Here is a 16,787-nt window from a genome sequence, read left to right as displayed (position 1 = left end):
TTGGCCCAACAACAAACTGAAGTAATAACCGAGTAGATATTTCCATGTTTTGTTGTAAATGAACTTTAGCTATGTAATGTTAAACTACATACTCATTCCTATGCTTCCATTACATACAAATGTGTTCAGTTAACAAGTATAAATGCAGAAGTTTATATTAGAATTTTTACAATTTGTCTCGTTTATTTTAGTTTTATTCATTCATCAACGGGAACTTCTGCATTTCAGAGCCGGTATTGTCCTAACTTATCTGTTGCTTGGAACATTTAAGATTATTGACAGTACAAGGGAATATCGGCCAGTTTACCGAGAAGAATATGTCTATATTAACTGAAAAGTTTGACTTTAAAAGGTGGAGAGAGGCTTAGTGAGAATTTGAGAGAGACTGAAACTTTCTAAACTTTTTTATCTTGTCTAACTTTCCACAGGCAGACACCTGATGCGTCAGCTCAAAATAGTCACATTTTGGACTATAATGTGGAAAAACAAGCATTAATATCAGGTGCACAAATGGCTGCTTGAAGAAACCAAATAAAGAGATGTAAACAACAAGCATGGCTGATATTTTTTAGACATTTATTTTGAAACGTTAATTAATAACAAAAAACGAGGGTCTCCACTGCAGCAAGTTTCACAAATATATTACCACTTATCTTATTTACACTGATTTCTTTTTAAGACTTAACTCTCAATGTCAACGCACATAAATATCATGCAATTTAAACATTTCTTTAAGAAATGAGCTACACCGACGTGTCTTCACATATCGAACATACAGACACTGTAAAGTTCTTGTGACCAAAGGCTTCAGCAGTGAGGGTAAGACAGTCTGAGGTGTTCGTTAATTAAAGGAGCGGTGCTCAGCATGGCAGGAGGGCAGAATGGAGTCCTGGGAGCCTGCAGGAGCGTCGGAACCAAACAGGCAGCAGGGCCAGACATGAGATGAGCGTACCCAAGATCGCTGTGGCGGCTCCGCTGTGGGTTTGGGTTCTGTTGACTGATGGGAGAGGGTTTGCTCATGATGCTGTCAATGCTGAAGGAGCACTTTGCCTGCGGGCCAGGCCTTGGATCAGTGGGTTCTGTTGCGCAAAGCTGCGTTCTGGGGTCTTTGGGCCCACTGCACTTCCCGTGACTGTTCAGAGTTTGTGGTAGAAGTTGGTAGGAAGAAGGGGGCATCATGATGCCATCTTGCAGGGGAACGTACCGGAGAGGAGCAGCGGGCGGAGGGCTCACCTGCCCCTGTACGCAATATGGTTGACCGTAAGGCCGGTAGCAGCTGAAGTTGGAATAAAACATGAGTCCGTCTTTGCCGACTTCGGGGTGGTTTCTCTTGAAGCGCTTCCTTCGCCTTAGGAAGCTGCCGTTGTCGAACATGTCCTCTGAGGCAGGGTCCAGGGACCAGTAGTTACCTTTTCCCGGGTTTCCAGGCTCCCTCGGGATCTTGATGAAACAGTCGTTAAGGGAGAGATTGTGCCTGATGGAGTTCTGCCAAGCGGGGAACTTGTCTCTGTAGTAGGGAAACTTGTTACTGATGAAATCACAGATGCCGCTCAGCGTCAGCTTCTTCAGTGGACTCTGCAGGATGGCCATGGTGATGAGGGCAATGTAGGAGTAAGGGGGCTTTACCGAGCTGCTCTGGGCTTTCCTGGACGGCGGTGCGTCTGCGCAGAAACTGTTCTCGCTTTCCCCCGAGGATTCTGCCTCTGAAGAATCACATTCAGCGCCAGACTCTGCTGAGGAACCGGGGTCCGTAGAGCACTTATTTCGATACAAACGCCCGTGGTTAGCTTCATCTTCGCCCACTATGTCAATCTCATCCTCATCTACAGGCAAAGCAGCATGTTGAGAAGTTTCAAATTCACTGGAGAGGGTCATAGTCACACGCAGACTATTCAAAAACTCGTAAAACCTCAACAGCGCCAAAGAGACATAAATGGTTCGCCGTGCGTAAAAACCAAAATGGCTTAAATCGTGCGTAAAAGCGCATCTACCGTCTGGCTCTTTTCAAAGCCTGTATATCGCCTGCTCGCTGAGGAAATGAAAGCTGGGGATTTATATGCTGGGAGGCTGCTGCCCTGAAGGCCAGTCCCATTAACCCTCTGGACCTATCAGAGTAGCCCCTCACCGCGGGGAGTCAGAGAAGGCAAGCTACATGTGGGGGGGCTTATTGAGTCCTGCAGTGCTCATGGTCTATTGATGCAAAGAAAGCCCAATTTATAGGACGTATGTTTAAAATTTGTTGTATTTTAGCAAATATGGGAAGAATTTATGCATTTCATTCAAATTGCCAAACTTTTGGAGTGTCAGCCTAAAATTAGATGACATAAAACAAAATCTCCAAAATAATACAACAACAAAAAAAAAAAAAAAGAAAGAAAAAGAAAAAGAAAAGAAAGTTTACTGCTTCAAAGCTTACATATATTTGTATTATGACATTCTTCAATACATTCATGAGTACGGGCTCTACACATGACAAAAATCACTATAACGTTATTTTGGCTCATCGCTGCTGCAGCACACACAGTGAACAATGGTTGGTGAGCACCTTATGTACAAGTAAGTGTGTACGTGTATGCAGGCAGTGTTCTGTGTCTGCCACATGCTATCAAAATAAATTTACACGAAGTTTAAGTTAAACCTTGACTTTTTAATCATCTGATATTACAAATCGTACAGCTGCACAGCAGGAGGTGGGATGTCCTTGGGAATTTTAACACCACGCCTAACAAAGTGTTTCCCACTGCAGACCCCCGCGGGTTCGTTTAGTTTGCCACCTCGGGATGCCCGCGGGTGGTGTGACCATGAAAATGGCCGTGGTAGGGCTTCCCGCAGCCAGCAGAGAAAAGGGGTAATAGTCGCCTTAACGAGGCCATCAGCATCAGAATCGAGTAGGAAACGGCTCAGCTGCACGGTGCGCCCTGGGCTGCGGGGCTCAGCTCGGCTTTACGACCGGGATGAATAAGCAGAGCCATCCTCAAAGCAAACCGGTCCGACAGCGGATGTGTGATTACTCCGTGCTGCTGAACTATCTCCATTGCAAATGACAAAGTTGGGAAAACTCCACCTATTTCGTCACCTGACGGCGTGACGAAATAGGTGGAGTGACTGTGTGCGTGTGTGTGTGTGTGTGTGTGTGTGTGTGCGGGATGCTTCTCACATGACCCTACAAATTACAGCCATGCTACTTTCTGATATTTGTTGATTTGGCCTGTATGGGTAAAGTATTACAAGCTGCAGGGTAACAACGCGTCACAGTGCTGCAACACACAAACAAACAAACAAAATATTTAGTCTTAGATACAATCCTGAGAAATCACAGCCACCAGTGAGAGAGAACTATTTTTCATATTTTTCATACTTCACAGACAAGTAGATGATTTAAAAGTGACTCTCTTCAGGGAGACTGTTACATTTCCATTGAGAACAAGTAAAAACCGAGTTTCCAATGTGAGATTAAACAAAACCAGTAACAACTGAGTGACTGCTAAGCTGTTAATGCTCTTGGAGGCATTTTTCACACTTTGCTGAGTTTCATAGTGAACTTACCACTGTAAGACAAAGGCACTTTGTCCCTGTTCTTATGTTAATCGTTTGTCAGCTAGAGCTAGCCATTTTTAGTAAAGGTTAAAAACATCATTTTGTTTAAGTACACCAGAGCAGTCATAGATGATCAGGAAAAAAACCTTTATTTTGATTAATTAAAAATAAAAAACTGGATGTTAAAAGCCAGAAACTCATGCGTGGCTGCTTTGTTTACAAAGCACCACACTTGATACAGCATTTGCAACTTCCAACACTACTCGGGTTCCCAACCAGCAAAAATTGCAGATTTTACAAAGTTATCCTTATAAAATACAATGTCACTGATTCAAATTCTGGCCCTTTGTAGCATCTTTGTACAACGTTTAGAGGCCGTGCCTCGGAGAAGTGACACGCAGCATTTAGTTCAGGCACTACAGCAACACAAACACTCTTTGACATGCTGCAGCTTTTAAAGCAGGTAGTGAGGGATGATCAGAACTGCAAACTACTGTATTGAGCGCTACTGTAACCGTCCTCTGACGTACCTCGTGTTCTTGTCGGAACAGAGTGAACATCTGAAACACAGTCCCAGATTTAGGGATGGCCAAAGCCACAGATTTTAGAGCAGAATCAAGAGTTTTCAAGAGCTTGTGGCTGATTTCTCTCTTCTCTTTGCACCACTGTGGAGATGAAGTGTTCCTGCAGAATGTCCCTGTCCAGGTTCCGACCTGCACAACACAGCAGAGGCAAACATTAGCATTAACACAGCATGGCTACATATACACACACATAGATGCACATGGTGTGTTTTATGTGCTACTCTGGACAGTTCTTCTCAAGGTCAGGGTTAGCTGTGTTACCACGCCTGGGCAGCACCTTATTTTAGGGTTTGGGTGTGTATTTTCAGAACAATTTCTTAAAACTTTTCTAGGAATTTCACTAGAAAGAACAATACAATTTGGTACTAATTAAAATATAAGTTATAATACTGTGATTTCAGAGTTTAGTTGTGTTGAGTTCTTAATTTCCAGAGACTCTCCCTCAAAAGAAAAGCTCAATTGAGACCCGAGGAAATATTAATTTGTTACTATTTCTGGAAACTTGACTTTCCATTTTGCTTCATTGTGCGCTTGTGTGTTGTCAAATTTCACTTTTGTAGTTTCTGCTGACCTTCTGTGCAATGAGACCAAATGCAGTGCGTCACTTTTTCCAAATAACTCATACAGGAAAGACGTGTGTGTCTTCACCTATAAAGACCAGCCGGTTGATCCGCGGGTCCTCCTCCCAAAGCTGTGGAGTCTCATTCAGGTCATAGAGCTCGTGGACCCCCTGCAGCATCACTTGGTGGGCTTTACCTGCAAAAGATACTATGCCCTGAAAACACACAAAACACACGTCACAAGTCACGAGTGACACATTAACTGACGCTGAATGAAGCCTTTGAAACTGCATTAATAGAGATAATAAAGTGGCACTTATTGATCACTGGGCTGACTATTGTGACATACTGTACCTTTAACCGAATGACAGTCATGGGTTGCCCTTCTTTGTTTTTGAACATCTTTTCCCAAAGCAGGTCCTGAAACAGTGGAAAACGGGTGTTTACTTTACAAAGGACTGTATTGTGTTAGAGCTAATCAGTAATTGGCAACGGGGACACAAAGTGGAAGATCTGAATAATACAGAGTGAGAGTACCTGGATGAAGACGTTCAAGGCATCCTCAGAAAGATATCCAGCCACTTCAAACGTCACAGTTAAAATACTCTGAGGATGACATTAAATGCAGCATGGAAGTGTCATCAGTACACACAACCAAGGAGACATTTTGCAGTTTTGTGTCGTCCAACATATTTAACTCACTGAAATACAGAGAAATTAGTATTTGCGTGAGAGAAGATGTTAAGAAAACACATTAAAGTGTTAGTGGCAGCCCTAATTATCACTGAAATGTACTTCATATAACGTGGAAATGTTATATTCATCATTATTGGAACGTTATTCCTGATTCATTAACATGTACGCAGCATGTTAATGTTGTAATGTTGTGTTATCAGGACTTAAGTCCACTGATGGCGTTTATTTAAAATACATTCAAACATACACTTCCAGCTCACTGAAACCAGAAAAGTCATTATGAACGTTAAACAAAAGAAGTGTTTTTACGCCCTGGCTGATGACTTTGTCAATGACGGCGTCGAAAAGCACAACTTCACTCGGCACCTGAAACTCGGTAACAGCACCCCTCTTTATCTCCCACCATCTTCTCTCACTCACACACACACACACACACACACTCCCTCCTCTCCATACTTCCTTACAGCATTAAAAGGGCACTTTGTAGATATTTGGGGGTGTTGTGTTGAAGTGTTAAGGTTACACACTTCCTTGTCATTTGGTATAACAACAGAAAAACAGCATTCTCATTTACATGAAAAGAGCAACACGGAGAAGAGGAGGGGAGGGAGAAAGGGGGAGGGTCTGAGGGACGGTCGAGCTTCATGCGGGAAAGGGAACCTGGAGAAAACAGACAACAATGCTGTTATTTACCCACACAAACAACCCTCATCTCTCCTCATCCTGTGATAAAAGTTCACAGGTATAAAGAAAACAAGACGAGGCCTCAAGATGAGGAGTCGTTTGATCTAAAGCCCGAGAAAAGGGATGAGACCAATCCTGGAGTAAATATTTTTAATCATAAGTGAAAAGAACTGGACTTAATTGGGATTCAGTTGCTAATTAAATGGTGAAATATGGCCTGTATAGTACATTTTTATGACCTCTGGTTTTGGTCACACGTAGCCAAGACCGTCGTCGGTCCAGCCAACACAGAGAGTCTGCTGAATGCTTATGCTGCCGTGTATGACTGAGGCCAGGTCTATCTGTGGTGTAACAAGGAAACATCAAAAGCCTCGAGTTGATCTCAACACAAAAACCAAAGCGGGGAGGGAGTTTTCACTACAGTGTCACAGCCCGGGGGAATGCAAGGTACTACGTTAGCCCGAGGAGAATGCGTGTCTTTATCTTGCAGGAAATGATGTGTGGAAATACATTAGCAAACAAAACAAGGAAAACTGTAAGAGAGGCACAGAGTAAGTATTGATAGTTAATGAACAAAAGATTAAAGTTACAGAAGGGCTGACAGACAATACCTTGTCAAGATGTGGTCGTGTGGATTTCACAAGCTGCAGCTTCTCTGCTAGACTTTCAGACGAGAGAGATGATTAAACATCATGGTTTTTTTCCAGTTTCATCCAACATAACAGACTCAAAAGAAATCCATGTAGCATTTACTGCCTTAATCAGAATCAGTCATCACACTTATTTTTATACGTTTTATTTAAAAATCATTCAACAAATGCATCTGTCAGACACACAGGCTGGTTCTGCACATTGTGTTATGATGCGTGTCATTATAAGATACGGTGCATTTTGAGATTTTATGTCAATTATATCATTTCTGGGCTGCATTTTTTTGTGTGTGTCAGTTGAAGGTGTTGAAATAGTCAACAATAACGTACATTGCTTAATGAACTGAAATCTTGGCTGCTGACATCTGCGGGTATTTGAGAATCTTGACGTGTTAGCCTCGCTAACTCATTGTTATTTAACTTTTGGGTTGATCTGCTGTATCATTTTACTGCTTCAGGAGTCTAAACCACAAAACAAGGGGACAAAATCTTTCTTTGATTGAGCTATATTTAGTGTCAATCGTTTAAACTGCTGTCTGTCGTGATGACCCGATCCTCTGACGCAGTAAATATACTGGAGAGTTTTTCCTGTCTTTGTCTTTTCTGCTTGAGGGAACAGGACCAAAGAGCCTTTGCTTTGGTGTTCTGTCTCACAGTACAACATGCTGTATCAGCGCTTAATGACACAACTTTGAATGGACTTGTGAAAACTTTAGAAATGGCAATTAAATCCTACAAAACACCCACCAGCACCCCCAAACAAACTACAGCCCTTGTTCTCCTCATCAGACCTCCTCTTCCTCCCCCCTTCTCCCTGACCTCACAAGGAGGCTAGATGTTGTGTCCAGCAGCTTGAGCCCCACGTGCTGTTAGTACCACACAGGCGGAGCGGCGGGGGGCCGCTTCAAACAGCCAGCGTGGGATCGAGGGAGGAGGGGCCCGGACTCTCAAAGGCAGGGGGAAAGGAGCTATCTGTTGGGACAAGGGGGACTCCTCGGGAGCCAGTGGACACACACAGCTCTAATCCTCTGCAGCTGGTCTCAGAGACACTGACTGAGGGCACGTAGGAGAGCTTTAACACCGCAGCCCGTTTCATTCACATGAAAGGATGAACACTGACTTTATTCATGAGAATGACATTCTGCAGGGGATACAATATGATGACCACCCTGCGGTGCAATAGGGGGGACGCTCAATAAAAGAGTCTGTTAATTAGAGAGGAACATGGTGGGCAACAGTATCAAAGACCGCTGGGTGCACAGTTCAGACAGACAGAGGCCATGACTGGAGTCAAAATGAGTTCTTGATCTTTCACCGTAACTGTACGTGCTCGATGTCAGAGCAGCCCATATTAGCAGCGGACACGTTTGTTCAGCATAGGCCGTACGCCAACCAATAAATGACAGCGGAAACATTCCAGATATGGTCCATATTTTGTCCACCAGAGAGCACTGACAAGTTTTTTTTATTTTGTCTCCACAGCTTTTGCAAAAAAAAAAAAGAAAGAAAAAAAAAAGAATAGGAATATTAGGATCTATAGCTCTGTAAAATGTTTTAAACCCTTGAATATCAGTATGAGTATCCGCCTCAAACATCCAGTTTTGGCTCCATTTTAAAAGCGTGTTTCGTGCCGATAACATACCTTTATTCAATTTAATACATTTTATTCATGAATCTTTTATGAAAAACATTTCAATGAAACTTTAAATTCAGAACGAGGCGCAGTGTGTCTGTGCAAAACTGCTGCACACATGTACCTGTCAGCTGTATCACATGAGTATTTATTTCATATATGATGAAAACTTAAGCGGGACAAACCAACTCACTTTGTTTTGCTGTCAAAGGAATGCAGATCCAGCACTTCAGAGAGATCCACCCTGTGAAAGACAATCACTGATTATTTCACTTTTTCCCCAATTCAATTGAAAATCTGACTCCACCCTAACCCTAACCCTAACCCTAACCCCAACAAATCAAGCTCCACATTTCAGCTTTTGGCACAAGTTGGCTTAAACTAACATGAAGGGAAACTGAGCGAAGTGGCTCGAGCAAAATGTTGCGGGGCTGTTTTTCCGATTAACCCCTCGCCTCTTTCATCTGTTCACCCTGCTCTGAACTCTGTGGGGGGGGGCAAAGCAGATCCAAAACACACCCAAACCTTTGATACACACTGCTTGTGTTAGCCAGATGCTACCTGGATCCAATAACATGCTAACGCAGAGGGAGTGTATACATACACACATATTTGCACACACACAAATGCACGCAAATGCAACCATGCCTGCTAGAAGACCCAGGGTCAAAGAGCAAAGACTTGTGGGTAACTGGACACCACTGAAGGTTTGGTATTTACTCAGGGTGCTGCGTTTTCTGTATGTATACGCGCGCGTGTGTGTGTGCAGAGCTTTGTCTTGAACAATGTCACGCTTGGCAGCTTCATCTTTGATACAAAGACGTGAGCAGGAGCAGCACGTGGATTTCATCTGTTACACTAAAAGCAGGGAGCTCCATATACGAAAGGTGACTTACCTTGACCTCTGAGTTTCTAGAATCTTCACAAGACCATTTATAGACCTGAAATGAGACAGAAAGAATTAATAATGGACAACCTGGACCTCGCTCTGACTAACCTGTCCCCCTAAAACTTCTTTCATTCTTTATGACCTAATAAAGGAGGCAAAATGTGCTGCTGTCCCAAAGTCACATACCGTGTTCAGTAATAAGAATACAGGTTAGAAAAGCAGCTTACGAGACAAAAGAGAGATAATAAGCAGTAAAAGTATTTGAAGCTGACCTGACAGAGTCTCGGATTTGAGTCAGTTCCTCCTCATTCACCAGGTCTGTCTTGTTGATTATGATCAGGTCAGCGACAGCAATCTGCCTAAAGAAGACATTAAATGCAACATCTGGCGTGTTTATCTGGCAAGTGACATAATTTGAATAAAAGCAACAACAGATGCATGAATTTGCACCAATTTGCACACAAAATTAAGATCATATGTAAAAACAGTCCACCAGCTACATCAGGAAGTCCCTGCCGTGTCCATATTTGCGACACGTGAAGTTGTGTGTCCACAGTTTTTATTGGAAAACTCTCCTTTAACAACTGTGTGTGTGAGTTTTTGTGGGTGGCAGTGGGCAATATGTGCCGAACTCAAATGGGAGCTGAGCGCTGTTTAGCTTGGAGGTGAAAACACAAACAAAGACCAAGAATGCAGAAGGTCATGCAACTGGTCTTTCTTCATCGGCGTATTTGTTCAACAACAACAGCCACACAGCTGCTGGAAGAGACAAACAGAGAGACGCCCGGGGAGACAGAGCGGCGGGTGGCGAGAGTACGGTCAACAGCACGTTGTGAGGCCTGGTGCGGTGGATACAGAGTGCCCAGTTTGGTCTTAAAGGAATAGTTCAGCATTTTTATTTCCAAAAACACCTACAGCAAACATACCTGGCTGCTTCATTGACGAGTCCATCAGCTTTTTCCTCCATTAGTTGCTACAGAAAGCCGAGATAGTGGATATGATGCACACATGAAACCAAAAAAAAAAAAAAAAGGAGAGAGAAATCAACTCAAAAGTGCAAAATTGCTCAAACTGACCAAACAGATTTCCAACTTTAAGACAGGCTCGAAAACAGTAAAACTATCAGCGAACGTTTGCACCAGCCGAGGCAAAATGTGACAGATAAATTGGTAAAAGAACGGGCCGTGTTTCATCTTGGTGAACTGACTCTCTGAGCACGTGAAACCACAGGAGACCACTCTTCATCTTCTGTTGGCGTCTTGAGCCTGCACCGGGGACGCAGCCTTTTCCAAAACACTTTAATATGTAATAACAGACAGAGCAGGAGGTGTTAATCTGGATCCTGACCCCTGACTGTCAATCTGACGTTAATCTGTCACTGCGTGCATCACCACCGCTTCATCTCTGAAGGAATGAATGACAGGGATGTATTAGAAAAAACTTAATAGAATGGCCATTTGCTGCTTTTTTCCAATGACCTCTGTACTGATAGACACGGGCCTCTCAGAGGGCGTGAGGGCCCGGGGCTCTGGGTAGCTTGAAACCCCTCAGACAGATGGATATCTTATGGGATGGATGAAGGGTAAGGCAGGTGAGTGGATGTGACAGTCCTATTACAATGGTCACATCTCTGATATCAATTACTCCTTCACTATCAGTTATCCTCTCGTCCTTTCTGTCATCGTTTCCTTCATCTCGCCTCCCTCCAGTGAGGACACGGAGCGGCACCTCGGCCATGAAATGTGTCACCTCGCCGAGCGTGACACCTTCAAATTAGAGCCCATTATCTAGGTGTCACTTGGCCTGTTCCTTTTAAATACCGCAGGGAGGGCAGGATGTGTGTGTGTTCCTATGCACTGGGGGAGGGTTTATGAACAATCTCACAAGTTTAGCAGCTTATTTTGGATTTAAAGCCACAAAAAAACACAAGTTATTTAGATACTGCTCGGAGGAAAATGCTGCTGATGCTTTAAAGTTTGGCAACCAGAAGACTTGGGCTGCAACTAATGAGGACTTTCAATAGTGAATGACTTTAAGTTTTGTCCAAGCAACAGTCCAGAACCCAGAGATGCTGAATTTAGAGACAGACAATTAGTAGATAAGTTTCATATTTGAGCTGTGGTGGAAGTACAGTTACTCAAGTAGTGTACTTGAGTACAAATTTGAGGTACTTGAGTATTTAGTATAGCTTTCTGTTGACTCGGTGCTGTGATAGTCATGACATTTCTAAACTTTATATCTGCTTAGCACATACCTGCAGTCCATACTTGGCGTCAGTGACAGTGACGATGCCTAAAGGATGAACACAGTAACTCAGTGAATCAATGCAGTGAAACACACTGGGCGCCTTCTTTTCTGCCTTTTGGTGTTTGGTTTTGTCCCTTTGTCTCAGTCACTTTCTCTGACTTATCTGGAGTACACTTTTGGTCTGCTGGCCTGTCACAACAGAGCGGACAGCTGAGTATTTAGTGCGAGGAGCGAGACAGCATTCACGCAAACAAACAAACACACACACACACACACACACACACACACACACACACACACACACACACACACACGCACATACACACACGCACACACACACACGCACACACACACCAGTAAAACAGACACACAAACAAGAAAAGATGTCATCTCTACAAACAAGACAGGAAATAATTTGGTAAGTAAGAAAAAGCGTCTCTTCAAAACAGCCTCAAATTTAGAAATCTTTCATCGGAGCACTTTCATCAGAAACTGATTTTTAATGTTGGGATTTTACAAGTTTATCCGTCTTTAAGTAACGAACTGAAATTCTTTCTAATGTGACTCTAAATGACAACACCTCTTTGAGTAGAACGTGTTTAAAAGGCGGCTTCACGATGCATTATTCCCCTTTAGTTAAACCAGTCAGACCAGTGAGGGCTGAGAAGTTTGACAGCCTAGACAAGCAGATTCAGAGCATTCCCACCACGAATTTCCCTGCATGATGGACAAAGACAGACTAAATCATAAAATATCTCACCATCCAAATAGATGTCACTGCCGAGCTCTGCATCGACCCAGAACATGGAGGCCACAGCTCCTGCCAGAGGACATGAAGCGGTGTGTTAGACTGTGAACAGCTGAAACACACACAAACAAATCCAAAAGTTTTCAAGATGTCCAGCAGGTAATAGAGGCCATATTCTTCCTTTTTTCCCTCCAAAAGTCCTTCAAAATAATAGAAAAAAGCAAACATAAACATGCATATTACTATGGCATATTACACAAGAATGATTTGTTTTTCTTAGTATTTAGACTAAAATGTTTTTTTTTGTTATGGTTTATTTTAATAATTTATACGTTGATAATTAATCATTTCAGCATTAAATGAATGAACTTCATTCACTGACATCCACATTGGAAGATTTTGTAGTTAAAGTCAGTACTGCACTATTTCCTGAAAGCCTGCATGCATTTCATGTTTCTGGCTGAGCTCCGTGAAGCAGATAAAACCAATATCAGAAGCTTTCAATTGTTTATCTCCTGCTGGTACATTTGGTTTGTTTCTATTTTCCTGTGCACGCGGTTATTACAAGAGCCTATGTTCCCATGCCTGCCACAGCTTGTTCACATAATGCACTTTTGTCAAACTGCCAGGCGAGAATAAGAAAGCACTGTAAATATTTGATGGCTGCGTAATGAAAACACTGTTTTTGAGTGGCACGTTTCACATAACTCATCCAACCTCTTCTCTGAAGGGAAGAGGAGAATCCCCCAGGAGCCTCTTTGATTGACAGCACTGCCAGGGCCAATGACGGACCTGTCGTAGTCGATAAAAAGCCTGTCTCAGCCAATGACGCGGCAGAGGAAGTGAGGACGGCCCCAGTCTGAGCGTGCTCTGTTGGTTCTGTCTGCGAGGACAAGTGGTGTGTGTCTGCCCGTGCTGCTGCCTCCTGACACCTGTCACTTAGCGACACACCCCAGTTGTCACAGCGCTCGCCCTGTAACGGCCGAATATTGATTTCCTGATTCGAAGCTAAGAGATGAACGGACAGCTAGGTTTTTTTTTTTGGCTGCTCTGATGGAAATGGGTTTCTTGGATGCTTCTGTCACAGAAAAACACGTCTTCTCCTCTGAGTTACGAAATGTTTAACTTCTGATGTGGGCTTTACAAAGAAACCTGCAGGGGATTAACCACCGTTTACACACATAAAAGAGGCTTTATGGCACTGCGTGATCCATAGGTCACTCCTAAATACTGTGTGCGTGTGTGTGTGTGTGTGTGTGTGTGTGTGTGTGTGTGTGTGTGTGCATATATAGTAGAGTCCAGTATAGTAATATGAATAGAGGGCATTCAACATGTAAACTCTTACATGGCTTGTTCATAGATATGAATAATGAATACTAATTCAGTCCTGGATACATTTATTAACTAAAAAAAGTTGCAGTTTCCATCCGTCTGCCCACATTCACATAATATATGTAGTGACGACTTTAAAGGAAGTAGTAAAAGGTATAAAGCACAGTCACCTGAAGCTCAACATCAGCTAAACTAATGAGCTTGTGGTGGAAATACAATGCTTCAAATATGGATGTTGCTGCAAAGAAGCTACACATTGTAAAACGTGGATGCTTCACACACATCTTCAACCCTGCAGCACGGATCTTTACAATGAGCACAGTTTTAAGGTGGACACCCAAGATTAGTGTCACCAATCCGGTGTGTGATACCTGGATCAGCAAGTCCTGTGGTTTCTAACAGGATGTAGTCAAACTTTCCTTTCTTCTCCATCAGGTTCTCGATGGCTTTAAGACCATTGTCCCTGAAAAATGAAAGAACAGCTTGTAAGTGTTGTCTTGTAGATGCGCTTATATCACAGTAAACGTACAGCATTACTGCTGTGTACTTGTATCATTACCACAGTGGTTCGTACATGCATGTAAAAGGTGAAGCATTAGCTGGAGAATTTAAACTATAGGACCAAAAGCAACAAGCTGAAACCTTTATTTTTTTTTTAACAAACACTGTTATTCCACATACTTGACAGAGCAGCAGAGGCAGCCATTTCTCAGCTCCAGCCACTCCTCGTACAGCTCTCCTGCATGGCTCACAGCCAGAGACTTCTCCAGGGCGCTGCCTGCAGGTGGAGGACGAGGAGGGAAGATCATTCAAAATAAGACTAGATGATAACAACTGAGCAATTTCTACCAAAGTCTGTATGTTTTTTGAAGATTAATACAAAAAGCCAAACATGACATATTTCTAGACGACTTCAGCAAATTCAAAGAAAAGGGAAAACTGGCCAAACCAGCCCAATTCAGTGTGAATATAAAGTAATGATACTGTTCGGAAAATTACTAAATCCAGAGTTAGTAGGCTTAACAATTCTGGATACATGCAAAGAAACACGTTTATGAGTTTTTTCAGTTCCAGGCAAAGTTGTTACGATGCTGCCCTCTTGTGGAAAGCTGAGGAAATAACACAACGGCTATCAGCCTGGCCTTAAACTGAGAGTATGTACAGTTTGGAGCTTCTTTGGCTGGACTGATTAAAATGAGTTTAAACTACAGCTAATTATGATTTTCATAATGGACATCCATTTGTTCACCTTCCCCAAATTCATTGAGTATGACGGCAATCCGCTTGTTGTGCTGTTCTGTTAAGATGTAGTTCAGGAGTGTAGTCTTTCCAGCACCTAGAAAGAAACAAGCACATACAAACGATGAGGACATATGAAGCAAATGAATCATTAAACCCAGGATCAATAGTTGCCATTTCACTTTGATGATGTAAAACAACCCAATCATGACAAAAGTGAAGAATATAATCTATAGAACTGTAAGATGGTCGTGGTGAGGATGTACTGATAAATGTCTGAGACTATAATCTTCTTAATAAGCTAATTAAAGCTGTGAGTAATACAGATCTCTCTCACCGAGGTAGCCTGTGATGATGGTGACAGGTATCTGCTCTGCAGGAGGACCCAGCGGAGTGTCGATGGGCACCAACTCTGGACAGTCATCTTCCTCCTCCATCACCAGAAATACTGTTTGTCAGCAAGGAGGCGAGATGGATCTGCTGTCATGATTCAGTGCAGAAAGGAGAAAGAATAAGACTTCCAGTAACAATGGCACTTCTCATGAAAACCTTGGACAAAAACAAACACCAGTCATATTTGTTTCATACATGTCACACAGCTTACGCTGACATACAGTGAGATTTAGGTTGATTAATGATTTATCAGGGTCAAGGAGGCAGCAGATATTCAGCAAATAAGACGGATGAACTGGCTTTTGGTTGCTTTACACTAGACAAAATCCTCTCAGGTCAAAACAACACAGAAAACTTAAGGGAACTATATGAAGTCGGTGGCCACAGTGTTAGCACTGAGTGGAAGTGTGCTTTCACTGAATGAACTTAGCCAACATTTAGCATATTTAGCCGTCGCCCCTCTTAATACCTGCTCCACACGCCATGACACCAAAACAAACCGGATTTATTTGATTTACAACGACTATAAACAAATTACCTGATGGTCCTCGTGTGGATACAGATGCTCAAAGTTTTCTGCCGAAATCGTTCGTCTCTGCACTGTTGCTGCTTTACGTTTTGACAGCGCGCTACACTGTAAATTCTCCGTGCACCTCTCGAGTGTCGATTAATGGTTCCGCTTTTTTTTCCACAGCAGTCGGGAATAAAGTCTGCAGGAAGGGAATAAGATTATAACTAAGATTAGATTTACCGACGAAGACAAGATAATTACAACCTTTTTATGACTGTAAATATGTAAACATTTTGTTTCTCTCCGCCCAGGCAGCAGTGTCTCACAGCAGTGATCTTGATGTAATGGCAGAAATTAACCACAAGATGGAGACAGAAGCCAAGGAAGACGAGTTTGTAAGGAGGATATGCTGCCAGAAATACCTGACACCAGAAATACAGTAATCCTGAAGCACTTCTAAGATTCTGGACATTATAATGATAATAATATATATAATATGTATAACTTAAATCATTAACTGAATACCACAGATGAGCCTTGTGCTTTTTTAAAGGAACTTAGTTGTGTTATAGTAAATAACAAAAACATGTACAAATAATTCCACTTTCTGACAGGTCCATTGAATAGGATGTGAGATTGTGGCATGCATTATACAGTATTTACGCCCTGAATGCAAACATGTAAAAAAAAATCTTACACTCACACAGGATATTCTTGTTATAGTGATATTTCACGCATTAAAAAAAGCTAATTAGTAATAATAAACATTGGCTAATGTAAGATGTTGTCATGTTAAAAACTGAAGAGTAACCAGTCTAAATGCAAACTATATAGCTCATATAAGCTGTCTTTGTGTACAGATAGTAAAAAAAAAAAAATAAAAATGCTATAGGACGCATATTTTACTTTAACCTGCTGCCCAGTGGAAAATGGAGGAATGAATGGATGCTGCTACTAAACCATAACTATTGCTATTGCTCAAGACTATTTTAACTAGCCTATTGTTTTGCCATTAAATGATGCTTAATTGTCAAATAAAAACATTTACTATGTTAACCTCAAACAGTAGACTTTCCAAATAGAC

At 42.3% G+C, this 16,787-nt stretch overlaps 2 protein-coding genes across 3 annotated transcripts; both read right to left on the bottom strand.

Annotated features, from left to right (window-relative positions):
* Nucleotides 1–664: 664 nt before the first annotated feature.
* On the bottom strand, nt 665–1,981 carry foxd5 (forkhead box D5). Its single transcript, XM_076730978.1, has one exon. The coding sequence runs from the start codon at nt 1,873–1,875 to the stop codon at nt 808–810; it is 1,068 nt and encodes a 355-aa protein (XP_076587093.1). The 5' UTR covers nt 1,876–1,981; the 3' UTR covers nt 665–807.
* A 1,686-nt stretch (nt 1,982–3,667) lies between these two features.
* Nucleotides 3,668–15,869, bottom strand: cbwd (COBW domain containing). Of its 2 annotated transcripts, none has more exons than XM_076730976.1 (16): nt 15,731–15,869; nt 15,137–15,279; nt 14,810–14,896; nt 14,242–14,338; nt 13,932–14,023; nt 12,241–12,300; nt 11,488–11,525; nt 10,160–10,206; nt 9,506–9,592; nt 9,241–9,285; nt 8,538–8,588; nt 6,673–6,724; nt 5,219–5,287; nt 5,036–5,101; nt 4,770–4,896; nt 3,668–4,250 (listed from the first exon to the last, which is right to left on the bottom strand). In XM_076730976.1, the coding sequence occupies exons 2-16, from the start codon at nt 15,234–15,236 to the stop codon at nt 4,153–4,155; spliced, it is 1,116 nt and encodes a 371-aa protein (XP_076587091.1). In that variant the 5' UTR covers nt 15,237–15,279; nt 15,731–15,869; the 3' UTR covers nt 3,668–4,152. The 2 variants fall into 2 exon arrangements, with proteins under 2 accessions (XP_076587091.1, XP_076587092.1); XM_076730977.1 differs by having other exon boundaries at nt 15,137–15,276; nt 15,731–15,838.
* Between the last annotated feature and the right edge of the window lie 918 nt (nt 15,870–16,787).

This window comes from Chaetodon auriga, chromosome 5, assembly GCF_051107435.1.
Source record: "Chaetodon auriga isolate fChaAug3 chromosome 5, fChaAug3.hap1, whole genome shotgun sequence".
Taxonomy (NCBI): domain Eukaryota; kingdom Metazoa; phylum Chordata; class Actinopteri; order Chaetodontiformes; family Chaetodontidae; genus Chaetodon; species Chaetodon auriga.
This window is presented reverse-complemented; position numbering and strand designations above follow the sequence as displayed.